This window comes from Hemicordylus capensis, chromosome 15, assembly GCF_027244095.1.
Source record: "Hemicordylus capensis ecotype Gifberg chromosome 15, rHemCap1.1.pri, whole genome shotgun sequence".
NCBI classification, from domain to species: domain Eukaryota; kingdom Metazoa; phylum Chordata; class Lepidosauria; order Squamata; family Cordylidae; genus Hemicordylus; species Hemicordylus capensis.
In genome coordinates, this window is record NC_069671.1 from 995,491 (window position 1) to 1,009,024 (window position 13,534).

General features: G+C 50.0%; 1 protein-coding gene across 1 annotated transcript in view; it reads left to right on the forward strand.

The window, feature by feature from the left end:
• Window positions 1-9,756, forward strand: part of SRRM4 (serine/arginine repetitive matrix 4) — a 120,342-nt gene extending 110,586 nt beyond the window's left edge. Inside the window, exons 15-18 of the mRNA XM_053279873.1 lie at window positions 1,201-1,323; window positions 2,804-2,914; window positions 3,653-3,793; window positions 4,426-9,756. Coding sequence (XP_053135848.1) covers window positions 1,201-1,323; window positions 2,804-2,914; window positions 3,653-3,793; window positions 4,426-4,678 — 628 coding nt within the window. The 3' untranslated portion in view covers window positions 4,679-9,756. The remainder of the gene's footprint in view (window positions 1-1,200; window positions 1,324-2,803; window positions 2,915-3,652; window positions 3,794-4,425) is intronic.
• The last annotated feature ends 3,778 nt before the right edge of the window (window positions 9,757-13,534 follow it).

A 13,534-nucleotide genomic window follows, 5' to 3' on the forward strand; every position in this document is an offset into this window, starting at 1 on the left:
GTGGGAGGCGGCCATGCTCAGCCTCTCCTACCGTAGACAACCACAGGGCTCTGTGGGCACCAGGAGTCGAAATCAACTCAACGGCACAACTTTACCTTTAATAGCGGGGTGGAGGGATTACTTTACTACCGGTATTATCGTTAGCTTTTGGTGTGGGTTAACAATAGAAGCTCCTCTCTTAATTGGTAGTGGAGGTGCTCAGAAGGTCCTTTCGATTGTTTAGATCGTATTTGTTTATTTATTATTTCTCTATGTATAAGTTGACGCATCGGCGATGCAATGAGCCTATTAACACTTCTGTCCTCTTCAAAAGATCCTTTATTGCACAAAAACAAAAGTTGATACTCCCCAATAAAAACGTTTCAGCGTACATCATCAGCTAAGCAAACGTGCATAGAAAAGGGCCTCTTCTGTTCCCAGCTGTTAAATACTTCAAACCAGATAACACTCTCTTCCGTGACTGGTGGAGAGATAATTTTGTCTGTGTAAAGCGGTATATAAATAGCAGCAGGAGGAGGAGGAGTTAGAATCTTCTGGAGGTTGCAGCCCAGCAAGAAGCAGATTGCTCCGGAACTGAGAGGGAGAAATTTGGAAAGCCTCTGTTTTATGAACTTGCTTCTTTATTGCAGGTGAAGGGGGAGGGTCTTTCCTTTCAGAAAGAGGGGGGAAAGAAGGGGAAATGGCTTTATGTAGGATCCTATTAGTCAGTCTTTGAGAGTAAGCACGGTTGGTTGGAAAGCTGATGGTGCTGTAGCACAATATTGCTAAAAGAAATGAATAATGGCATTAAATGCCTGTTGTAATGATGCAGATAAGCTTCACTGGGGATGGGGCCCTTCGATGGGTTGTCTGGAAGGGATGGGCGAACCACATAACAATGGGACTCAAATGTCACCAGAGTTTGCTTTGGGTGTCCTCAGAGGTTCGTGGCTGGATTTTGCCCTCCCCTGGAAAAACCCCTATGGACACCCCTGCTCTCTGTGCAAAGGTTGCATCAGTGCAGAGGCAGAAGGATCTCTGCTGGAGGACATCTGGAGTGCTTTTGGGCAGCTGCTGCTGCTGGGTCTTCTAAGGCTAGGATAGCATCCCAGGCTGGGTGGGAATGGTCTCTTTCCAGAGAACGGTGGTTGCCATCTCACTGTGGCGGACACTCAAGAACCACCGCCTCACCCCACCCCTTTTCTCCAACTCCTCCATCAGGCCTTGTTTCCGGCATGAGTCCTCCACCAGCAGGTCATCGCCAGAGTCAGGTCATTCCCGTGACTCACACCCCAAGGCTGGGCCCAGGTCCTCGCAAAGCAGATCCTGCTCCTCAGGGACGAGGTGAGCATAGCAGGTCCTGCTTCCCAAAGGCACATCTTTCTCTAGGCTGGTCAGGAAGAAAGGACAAGAGAGCCCCAAATGCACCCCTCTGCATGAATGTCCAGGTCCATAATTCAGTTAAGAGATGCGCTCCTCAAACGTGGGTCTCTGGATGTTATTGAACTACAACTCCCATCATCCCCACGGTGGCTGTGGATGATGGGAGTTGTAGTGCAACAACATCTGGGGACCCCTGCCTTCTGTGGAGCATGTTCTTTTCTCTGTCCTGAATCTGCTGCCCAACATTTCCTTCGTCCATGGCTCAGTCACAACTCTGAATTGTTTTTAATCTTTTAATCAGATCTGTTTATATTCTAGCTGGTATTTTAATTGTGTAATTTTTGTTGTTTTGTGTTTAACTTTTGTGTGAACCGCCTTGAGATTGTTCTAATGAAAGGCGGTATAGAAATTTAACAATAAATAAATAAATAAATAAATAAATTTATATATAGGGATATGTGTGTGTTTGTGTGTATACACAGACACATACTGCCCCATCCAAAGACTCTGGGTGGTGCACAGCAGGTAAAAACAAAAACAAGCAACATTTAAAACAAATGGCTTAAAACAATATGAAAACAAATTTTAAACAGCTCAGAACTAAACAGCCTGGGCCCTGGGTATCCAAGAGGGACTCTTATTCGCCATGAATCCCACTGCCCATTGAGATCATCAGGAGAGGTCCGTCTGCCGTTGCTACCGGCTTGTCTGGTGTCTACTCAGAGACAAGCCTTCTCCATTGCTGCCACAAAGTTTTGGAATGCGCTCCCTGCTGAAATAAGAGCCTCCCCATCTCTGACATTAAAAAAAAAAAAAAATTAAAGATGCATCTGTTCACCCAGGCCTTTAATTAAATACAGTTTTAATAGTTTTAACATTGCATTAAAACATTGTTTTTAATTTTTTAATTGTTGTAATGTTTTAACTTTTTCTGCTGTCACTTATTTTAACTGTTTTAATTTTGGGGGTTGTCATTTATTTTGTTAACTTAACGGCTTAACATTTTGGCTGTCTTTTATTTGTTTTGTTGTAAACCACCCAGAGATGTAAGTTTTGGGTGGCAGAGGTGCTCTTTCCCCTGGACTTTGGGGCAAGAGTCCAGGGCCTCCACACCCCCTGCCCCCCCCCAATCCTCTTTAGTCTGTCCTGGGTGGTGTGGTTTGTGCCCTCAAGAACCTCCCTGTTGAAAAAATGGCCCTTAACTGGCACCCTCCCTGCCCCTTAAAGGTCCCCCCACCTCCCAGGAGAGCACGAACCAGTTTGTGCCCCTTCCTAGTTAATACAAGTCTGCCATTTCGCCGAGGTCAACCAGCCGCAGAAAGACAATCACTTCCATGGATCTGTCTAAGGCCCATTTCCCAGGACTTCATTTGGGTTTGAGTTTTAATCCTGTACCCAGGACCTGCTCTTTCTCTGACTTATGGTCCTTCCCTATTTCCAGATCCTATTCACGGTCCTCTAGCTATTCATCCAAATCATGCAAGAGAAGTCCCGGAAGCAGAAGCTCCAGACCATGGCGAAGCCCCAGCTACTCCCGATACAGCCCTAACAGGTAAGGCTCCCTGGACTTAAAACGGCTGGACTCCAGCATTGGGGCTGTGTCTTCAGGATAACTGTACGGTCGAATACAACCCACAGACAGGGGCTAGAGGGGCCTGCCCACCATTAAGGGTTTGTGTACAATTTGCAAAGAGAAAGACGGTAGATATCCTGTTCCCAGCAGGCCATTAGCCAAGCTGGAGTTTCAATTAAGGCAGGGGTCTGGGTGGAGGCAACAATCCTAAGAGGGATTCAGATCCTGGACAACTCGGAGGGGTTTAGACCTTGAGCATCATCTCCAGGGGAGAGCAAGAGCCAGCTTCAAACAGGGGTGGCTGAGCTGGAGAGTAACACCAGAGTATGTAAGAGGTTGTTCCAGCAAAAGTCTGGTTTATGTCAGCTGCTGGCTAGTTAGATGGTGGGTCTTTTCCAGGAGAAGCTTCTCTGTCTTAACAGACTTTTATAGCAGAGCCCACCCAGTCCTTGGGCTGTGAGCGGGTACTGGAATCCGGTTCCTCTGGTGCACAGGGTTTTGGCAAAGAGGGGCTTCCAGCATTGGGGCCACGGGGGGCTTCCCCTCTGACTCATCCCCTGAGCCTTCTGCCTCACCTTCAGATTGGGGGATGTGGCTCTGGGGACCTGCCCGCTGAGGACAACTGTATCCTGACAAGTCTAAAGAGAGCCCATACAAGTGGGAGAAGCTGCACTAAGACGAGCGACACTGACCCTTTCTGGAATGGTCTTTTCTCAGGGACCGTGATCACAAGTATGGCTCCAGTGGGAAGACGTCCCACAAGCACCATGACGGTCGGCGCCGCAAACAATCGTATTCCCCCATGAGGAAGCGCAGGAGAGACTCCCCCAGCCACCTGGAGGCACGGCGCATAACAAGGTGAGATGCTGCTGCTACCCAGCTACAGAGGGGCACCTCGGTCACTTTGGAGCCTGGACCTCAAGGCCTTTGGAGGGACCCCCTCCCCTGCCAATTAAGCATCCTCATGCTCCACCGGGCGACCACACTGCCCAGGACATACTAAAGAGGATGGGGGGGGGGCGCCAGGGCTGTGGAGGCCCTGGACTTCCTCCCCAAAGTCCAGGGGTAAGAGCACCTCTGCCCAGTCGTCCCTGAGGTCGTAGGACAAAAGCGAGGGACTTGCCAGTGGGCATTCCCATCATTCCCTGTCATTCATTGTAGGACCTCCTGAAGGTAGTCCACCATAGGCCTTGCATGCCCAAGGTTCAGTCCCTGGCAGCATCTCCAGGTAGGGCTGGGGGAGACGCCTGCTGGAGACCTTGGAGACACCGCTGCCAGTCAGTGTAGACAAGACTGAGCTAGACGGACCAAGGGCCTGACTCAGTAGAAGGCAGCTTCCTAGGCTCCTGTGAACCTCTCTCTCTCTCTCTCCATGCATGCGTATCTGATGCCGTCCTCCACTGTGGTGCCAATGAGGCCTAAAGCCTCCACAGCTGAGAGTGACGGTGGGGACCAACGGGGCTGCTTCTTCTTCTTGTCCCCCGCTGCAGTGCCCGGAAGCGCCCCATCCCCTACTACCGGCCCAGCCCTTCCTCCTCCTCCCGCAGCAGCCTCAGCAGCTCCTCCTCCTGGTCCAGCAGCTTCAGCCGCAGTCGCAGCAGCCGCAGAAGCAGCAGCCGCAGCAGCAAGAGCTGGAGCAGCAGCCGCAGCAGCCACAGCAGTGACGGCAGCCAGAGCCGCAGCTCCGGGGCGGCGAGGAACAGCCGGAGCTCCAAGTCCAGCTTTGACAGCCTGCGGCATTAGCAGTCGGCCTGCAGCAGCCCCCGTGGGGTGGGCTTGCCCCCCTGGCCTCTCCCTGCTGCCCCCCACCTCCGGCAATGGGATACTGTACCTTTCTCCACGGCGGAGTCCAGGCGGCTGTTTCCATCCCGACCAGATGCAAACAAGGCCACCCCCAAGCCCGGAGCAGGGGAGGCATCCACCTGGGGACAGCAAAATGTCACTTCCCCCCATGCAGCTAGTCCCTGGCAGTGCGGATGCTGGGCCACCCGGGGAAGCAGGATTGGCACACTTCAACCGCAGGGATTGGAAATGCTAAAGGAGCCCCATCCAGTCCTTACCACCAGAGACAGCCGGGCCTGCCCCTGTTCCTGCCAAGACGGTGGGTGCGGCCCAGTCCCTCTCCTTTGCTCAGGAGGTCCTATCGCTGGCTCATGAAGCTCCCCAACCACGGAGGTGGAGTTTGGGGTCTCACCTGCTATGGCACTCTTCCCTGCGCCTGGTTCATCTGCAGCCATCTTCTCCTCTTGATCTTCCTTGGCCGGCCAACCAGGCCCAGAATATCCCTTTCTGACAAATCCCAGAGTTGTGATGGCAAAATGGCGGGTGGCTTCCTAGGACCCCCAACAGCCTAGCTCTTCGTAGGTCCATGAAAGCGTCAGATGCCAGCCACTCCACACACCAGACGGAAACACAATTCTCCCGCCCCCAAACCTTCACCCACTCAAGCATCCCAGGGGCCTGATTATGGACCAGTTTGCGTTCTCCCAAAAGACTCGTAGTACCCAAGACTCAGGAAGCAATGCTACTGTTCTGTTCGGTTGTGGTGAGAGGTTGTTCAGAACTCCTCGTTTGGTTTTGGGTGTCACGCCTCAAGGTGGATGTTTCAGAGCAGGAGAGGATTTCGAAGGAGAGCTATCTGGCCTACAAAATAGCTTCCCCTGATAAGTTTCAATGAAGTTGCAATACAAAAATGGGTATCCTCACACTAGAGGTAGACTAGAGAATCCATGGGTCACTCTTCTGAGGTCTCAGGAGAAGGTTGCTGTGGGGGTCAGGTTTCTGGATGCAACTAAAGATGGCTGGATGGCGGGGGAAACACAGACCTGCTCCATGCGGGCCCGATCCACCAAGAAGTGTCCTCCTGAGCAAGCCTCACTGCAGTGAACAGGAGCTTCACAATTATCTATTTATTTGTGTGTGTGTGTGTGTGTGTGCACGCACGCACGCACGCACACGTGGATGAGTATGTGTAAAATATAATTTATTCATCACTTTTCTGCACGTGTCCTTAAAGCGACATACAATAAAATTGGACAACTACAATGCGAAGAGTGTACAATTTAAAAAATAACAGAGAAGTCGCAGCAAAGATAACTAAAACGCTTGAACCCACCCCCCTAAGCAATGAGACTGTGAAGCAGCAAATTCATCTATCTATGAACATTTCTTGTTGGAAACTTAAGCAGGGAGATGGCACAGAGAGAGGAGGAGCTGGGCCCTTTTGTGGGCTGTTGTGTTTACTCTGGGAACCCAGATTCCCCCTGCAGAGATAATACAATAGCAGCTTTAGGAGGCACAGCACAGGGGAATGAGCCCCACACACACACACACACACACTCACACACCGCTGTCTAGGGAAGTAGCAAGGTTGGCATGGGCCCTGGGACCAAAAGTGAAGATGGGCCCCCTTCCCCTTCTTCTTCGGAGAGGTAGGCAGGGAAGAAGGGAGAGCAAGCTAACGCTCAGCTGGTGAGCCCCTCTCCTTTGGGGGCCCAGGGACATTGGTCCCCCGCTGCCACTATGCCCCTGCCCCAGGCCAATCCATGGCTGTTCTAAGCCAAAACTGAACCACGGTTACAGCTCTTATGTCTCCTCCGTTTTGCCCCTTAGATGACCATCCACAATGAGCTAAACAGCTTTGGTATGATTGCCAAGAGCACCTAGGCTCCCCAGAGTAGGATCTATGAGGGATTTCAAAAATCTGACCAAGTCACGAGGCACGTGATTTGCGGGGAGGTGTAGCTTGGGGTTGCAGGATGGGAAGGAGAAACGCAAGAGCCGTAGGTGGGAAGGAGCCGCCTGAGCCCCTGACACTTCGGCCGTGAGCAGGCCGTCAACAGATGCTTTGCTCTCCTGGGGAAACCGTTTGCATTCCCGTCGTATTCCTTCGCTTCTGCTGCAGTGAACTGCTGGTGGGCTGGGCCAAGGCTTCAGGGCACCACTAGCAGCATCAGCCCCTTGGCATGGGCTTTGGAAGCAGGGGCGGCTCCCTCAGGAGGCACGGCAAGGCAGTCACCTCAGTAGGCAGATGCTTGGGGCGCCAGCAAGGTGGCCAAATGCCTTCCTGGCTCTCAATTGAAGAGCCAAGCAAAAAAGGTGTGTGTGGGGGGGTGCTTGCAGGGGGGCAGCCTTGGTGCCTTGTCCCAGGCACAGAGGGGTTTTGAGCCCCCCCTGTTTGGAACACCTGCTACTGTCCATGGGGCAAGAGCCTTGGGGGACTTTGGGGTAGAAGGAAGGGACTTCGTAGTGTAAATGGGAGCAAAGAGCTTGATTTTGTTTGCTTTATTGCATGCAGTGGGGGGGAATCTCAAAACGAAAACTGCACATTGCACACACAGCAGGCCACATAAAGTGTGCGAACCAGGGAAATGTGGCTCTGACGACCATAGCTGGATGGACCCACCACCACCTCCTCGTCCTCCTCCAATATTTATATACTGCTCATCAACAAAATTCTCAAAGCGGTTTACATAGAAAATTAAATAACACATCAAGAAGATGGTCCCCTGTCCCCAAAGGGCTCACAATCTAAAAAGAAATGTAAGGCAGATACCAGCAACAGCCCCTGGAGGGATGCTGTGCTGGGGTTGGCTAGGGCCAGTTGCTCTCCCCCTGCTAAACAGAAGAGAATCACCACTTTGAAAAAGTTGCCTCTTTGCTTAGTTATCAGGAGCTTTCACAGCCCCGTGACTCCATGGCAGCTCAAACTCTTTCCATGTCCTCCATCAGGGTGTGTGCAATTGGTTGTTTCATTGGTTGTTTATGAATTACTGTAATTATTATTTATTATCCTTGGAATTCTGCATCAAGGTGGGTGTGAATGCCTTTCTCTTGTTATTGGTCCCTTACCTCCTTTTTGCATGCTATTTTGAGGTGTGGTTTTGTTTCTCTCTCGTTTAATGGAGGGATGGGCAGCAGAAGGCCTGCAGGTTAGAGCTCTCCACCCCTGTCTTAGTCTGAAGGCTGCTGGCCTCACCTAGGAAGCAGTGGCTCAGCATCCTGATGGGACCAGTGCCCCGCCCAGCACAAGATGAAAGGCTGCCCCCAAGGGCTCTGGGGTAATGCAAAGGCTTCTGGGATGGTGTGTCCCTTTGTGAGGACCAACTGCTTGGTCAGAAGCAGCAGTGCTTAGTGTCTGGGGGCTCACCAGTGACACCGTCACGGATGGTCCAGGTACCAAGCAAATTAGCCAGGGAAGGATACAGACCCCCTTTGCAGCTGAAGAATCTGCCCGCCCCTGGTTTACTGTGTCCATGTCACTGAACACACAAATGCGGGTGGAGGACACTACTGAATGGAATCCACTTTGGCGACAAAGTATGAATGAGCAGGATTGGGACATTCCACAGCCTCCCTCAATTTATACAATCAGCTGTTATGGCTAAAGATCATGCAGAATCTGGCCAGTGTGTGGACAATCTCCTAAATTACCCCATTATGCCCTTATCATGTTCTTGTTTTGCCTCGTTAGTGCTAATTTCCCCATTCCACGCCCTCCAGAAATGAGCAAAGATACTCACAGGAAGTGGCTGGCCCTGTCCCCCAAATAGCGGCTGGGCTGCCTTCATCCCAAGAAAAGTTCTGGTCTTTTAGCAGCTCAATTTTAAACATGTTTACTCAGAAGTAAGCTCCAGTGAGCTCAGTGGGGCTAGGCTTGTGGTTCCGAGCCTTTTCCCTTTAGAGTTCTCTCTCTCCCCCCTCCCACCTGCAATTGTTAAATATCTGTCCTTCATTTCAAGTTACACCGCTTCATTTCTGCCTCCAGAATAATCGGTATTATTATCATCACTATTATTTATTGTTATTTATTATTTATTTATTTGTGATATGTGTTGTATGTATGTATGTCAAGAGACAAATAAGTTGTTGCTTATTTATTATTTCTTTCTTTTATTTATTGGACATTGCATTCAAATATTATAATGGTTCTGCTACTGGGGTTTTTGCTGACTCCATCCAATTGGTGTGGCTGCCATCTGCAGCAAAGGCAAGTAGAGGATTAAAGCATATTGAGATGTCCCTGGGAAGTGGGGAGGGAGGAAAGACTTCAACAGGAGCAAGGCAGGACCCATACAATGGGTGTCTGTGCTGGGAAGGGACTCTCTTTCAGCACTATCCACATCCTCATTTTCAAGGTTCTCGGGAAGGAAGGTGCATGGGGCAACCTTCTGGCCTTGGGAAAACACCACAGAATACATGGCGTGTTCTGTGTCATATCAAATCAGACCCTTGGTCAGTGTTGCCTGTCCTGTTTGACCAGTGGCTCTGCAGGGTTTCAGATGACAAGGGTCCTCCCAGCCACCCCTGAACATGACAGGGATTGGACGCAGGACCTTTTACAAGATCCCTGATTACAAGGCAAAGAGAGAAGCTTATCATCTGAACTCAGCATGCTGGAAAAGACCCTTTGTGCCTGAAGTGGCCATGTGGGTGTGAGGCAAGCAATCAGGCCCAACTGCCAGCAAATTCCCAGGTATCCTGACACGAAGAGTAACGGCATATGATTATTTTGTCTTGCAAGAACCCCTGTGGCTGGCAACTGCTTATGACAACCAACATGCTTTAGAACAGGAGTTCCCAACTTGAGTACCCAGATGTTGCTGGGCTACATCTCTCATCATCCCCAGCCATCGTGGTGGGGATGATGGGAGTTGTAGTCCAACAGCATCTGGGGGTCCAAGGTAGAACCCCTGCGTAGAAGAAAATCAGACATGAAGAAGAGGCAGGGGAAGACGTGCCCCTTCCTTGTTTCTCCCATCCTGCCCTGTGGCTTCCAAACTACTCAGAAATACTGAACTGGGGGGGGGGGGTGTGGGAATGAAAAAAACTACCTTTAATCTGTCTGTATTCTTTAGTCTTCCTGAGGAATTTTAACATACACCACACACAAATGAACAAATAAAAGTTCTTGTAGTGTTTCATTCTCCTGACTGGCGTCTGCTTTTGTTCCAAAATCCCTTTTGAAACCTGTCAGATCTATGAGCAAAACAACGTCATCAATAAATCAGAGAGTGCTGGTGTGGCTTCACTTTGGAGATTTCATTATAATGTATTTGGCATCCTGCCTCCCCCATTCCACACAAAATGAGGCTTTCAAACTGGTATGTCATAAACATAATCCAGAGGGGTAACCGAAAATACCCCCCCCCCAAGAATCTTGTGCCTTAAAGGTCTCCCATTAAATTCACCCCCTCCTGGTGGGCTGATCTTCCACACTCGTCCTGCTGACTCTGTCGGGCCAGTTTGGAGGAGTTCTTCCTAGACTGCATTACTTCGTGCTGTGGGGAAAAGAGACTGTATAGACCAGGAGGTGAAGCCGTCGTTGACCAAACAAAGTCATTCTGTGTAGATTACACTGATAGGAAAACTCAGGGAATTAAACATACATCATAGAATTTTTCATTATTGTGCTCGCAAAAGGGAAGTAAAAGAACCGTTCGAAATTTGTAGGATTTCAATTTCAAATGTTTTATTGAATAATTACTATACATAGTAAATTTGAATAATAGTACTTTTGACTCTGAGAAAGATCTTCTGCTTCTCTTGGGCATGAGGCAAATACAAATATGACATATATATACCTCTTTTCAACAAAAGTTCCCCAAAAGGCCTGAATAGATATTAATAAATAAAATGGCTCCCTGTCCCCAAAGGGCTCACAATCCAAAAAGAAACATAAGGTAGAGATGCCGGCCACAGCCGCTGGAGGGGTGGTGTGCTGGGGCTGGAGAGTGCCAGTTGCTCTCCCCTTGCTCAAGAAAGAGAATCGCCACTTTTAAAAGTGCCTCTTTGTTCAGTTACCAGGGGATTCAAATGTCATTTCTGAATTATTGACCTGATTATTAAGTGTTAGAAATCTGTTAAGAACAATAACAGTTAAAATATTATTATATTCAGAACTTCAACAGGAAATAAAAAGAACTTTCACCCAGCATAATCTGGTATAAAACGTAGTGCACTCAGCTAATTTCAGTGGCAGGATTGTTCATGCAAAGCTTGGTAATTGTAGGTAATTGGGAGATAACCCCTGCTAGCTGGGCAAAGAGGCACCTCTTTAACGTGGTGATTCTCTTGTATTTTGCAGGGGGAGAACAACTGGCCCTCTCCACCCCCAGCACAGCATCCCTCCAGTGGCTGTGGCTGGTGTCTGTCTTATGTTTCTTTTTGGATTGTGAGGAGCCCTTTGGGGACAGGGAGCCATCCTTACTTCTATATTATCTCTCTATGTAAACCACTCTGGAAACTTTTGTTGAAAAGCGGTATATAAATAGTAGCTGTTGTTTTATGACTATATTTGCACAAACTCTTCAAATATATTACAGATTCTCAACAAAAGCTCTTCCCTGCACAGAGAAAAACAGCAGGTCAAGGGAGACAGCTAGCTTTTCCTCTGTGTGCAAGTAGTAAACCACCCTCCACACAGAAAACAGCCTAAGCATCTCCCTGATTAACTAACTAAGGAGGTTCTTCTCCTCATGGTCCATCCCAAGAAAGAGCTACTTGATTGGTCTGAATGTAGAGTCTGGCCCAAATAGGACTTGCATTATACTGCTGGATTATATGTGGCCTTTCCACTGGCAGAAGAGATGCATGTTGTCTCAGAAGTAAGCCCACTAAGTGGACACTCACCTCCCCCCACCCCGAAAGTGTGCAGGGGCGTGCAGCCAAGACATTGAAGGAGAGTGGCTATGCCAGAGGAAAAGGGAACAATTCTGTGGGATTTCAGAAAGGGATTAAGCGATCAGCAAGCATGAATTGCCCCTTTGCTAAGGAAGGTCTATTCTGGTTTGCATTTGAATGGATGACAACATGATGTGTGAGCACTGCAAGATGTTCCCTTTAGGGGGTGGAGCTGCTCTGGGAAGAGCACCTCCCTGCGTGCATGCAGAAGGTCCCACGTTCCCTCCCTGACAGCATCTCCAGATAGGGCTGGGAGAGACTCCTGCCTTCAACCTTGGAGAAGCTGCTGCCGGTCTGTGTGTAGACAATACTGAGCTAGATGGACCAAGAGTCGGACTCGGTAGAAGTCCTGTGTTTCTATGGAAGGTGGGGATTCCTAGGCAGCCATCATGGCAAACAGCCGTTAATAAACTGATCTTCCATAAACGTAGCTAATGTCGCCTTGCAATGCATCTAGGTCAGTATCCATCACCACATGCTGTAGCAGAGAGTTCCAGAAGCTAATTATACATGGCATGGAAAAGACTCCATTTGTGTGAGGTGCCAGGGATGCCTATCTTGGGTTACAGCCAGCCCAAGGCACAAGGCAGGCATCATCAAAGCTGATGTAATGCAGCAACAGTTATTAAAATGTGGTTAAATTACACCATGTTTTCTTTCCAGTGCAGGATAATTAAGCAGGTTTTCAAGATGGGCAGGTTTTAGCTTACTCGCCAGCTAAATGAGGGTGGCAGACCATGGCAGATCATGCGGCAGCTTCCCATGGGCTCCGTGCCATTCGCCTGATGCATAGATCTTCTCCAACTCTGCTACTTGAGATCCTTTAACTGGGGGTGGGGGGTGCTTGAACTGAGGAGGCTCTGCAGGTACGAGACACGGGTGGAGACAGCCATGGACACAGGAAGGAGAGCTGGTCTGGTGGGAGCCAGCATGCCTTGTCCCCTGAGCTAAGCAGGGTCTGCCCTGGTTGCATTTGAATGGGAGACTAGAAGTGTGAGCAATGGAAGAGATTCCCCTTAGTAGGGGATGGAGCCACTCTGGGAAGAGAGCATCTAGGTTCCAAGTTTCCTCTCTGGCAGCATCTCCAAGCTCGGGCTGAGAGAGACTCCTGCCTGCCACCTCGGAGAAGCCGCTACCAGTCTGGGTAGACAATACTGAGCTAGATGGACCAAGAGTCTGACTCAGTAATGGCAGCTTCCTATGTTCCTAATGTCCAGAGAGAGCCAGGAGAGACATAAAACTACACCAAACACGGTTTCTGTAAGACCCCAAGGGGGAGGCGGGGAGTTCCTGGCCTTTCATGAACCCAGAATTACAGGACGGGAGCAGACAAGTTAAGCGTGGGGAGGAGGTTACTTCATCACCACGGCCCTCCTCCTAGCTTGCTGCATCCAGCTGGTTCTTCCGTTCATGGGAACGGTGTGGTGTAGTGGTTAGAGTGCTGGACTAGGACCGGGGAGACTCGAGTTCAAATCCCCATTCGGCCATGAGACTTGCTGGATGTGACTCTGGGCCAGTCGCTTCTCTCTCAGCCTCACCTACATCACAGGGTTGTTGTGAGGAGGAACTTAAGTGTGTAGTACACCGCTCTGGGCTCCTTGGAGGAAGAACGGGATATAAAATGTAAATCATCATCATCATCATCATCATCATCGGCTGCCCATTTAAATGCCCTAGTGCAGAGTGGGCAGGGCTTAATAAAGCCCCGCCCCCTCCCAGTCTCACTTCCTGCCACGCCCAAGATTGCGGCCCCCACTGGCGCTGCTCCCTCCCCCCCCGCCTGCCCCTGAGCAGCCTGGGAACCTTCCTCTCTTTGGGGGGAGGCAGGAGCCCCCCAGGAGGGACGCTGTGCTGGATTCCCCAGGGCCACACAACAAGCAACCAGGGAAGGCGGCGTCCTGGCAGTTTCCTCCGTGC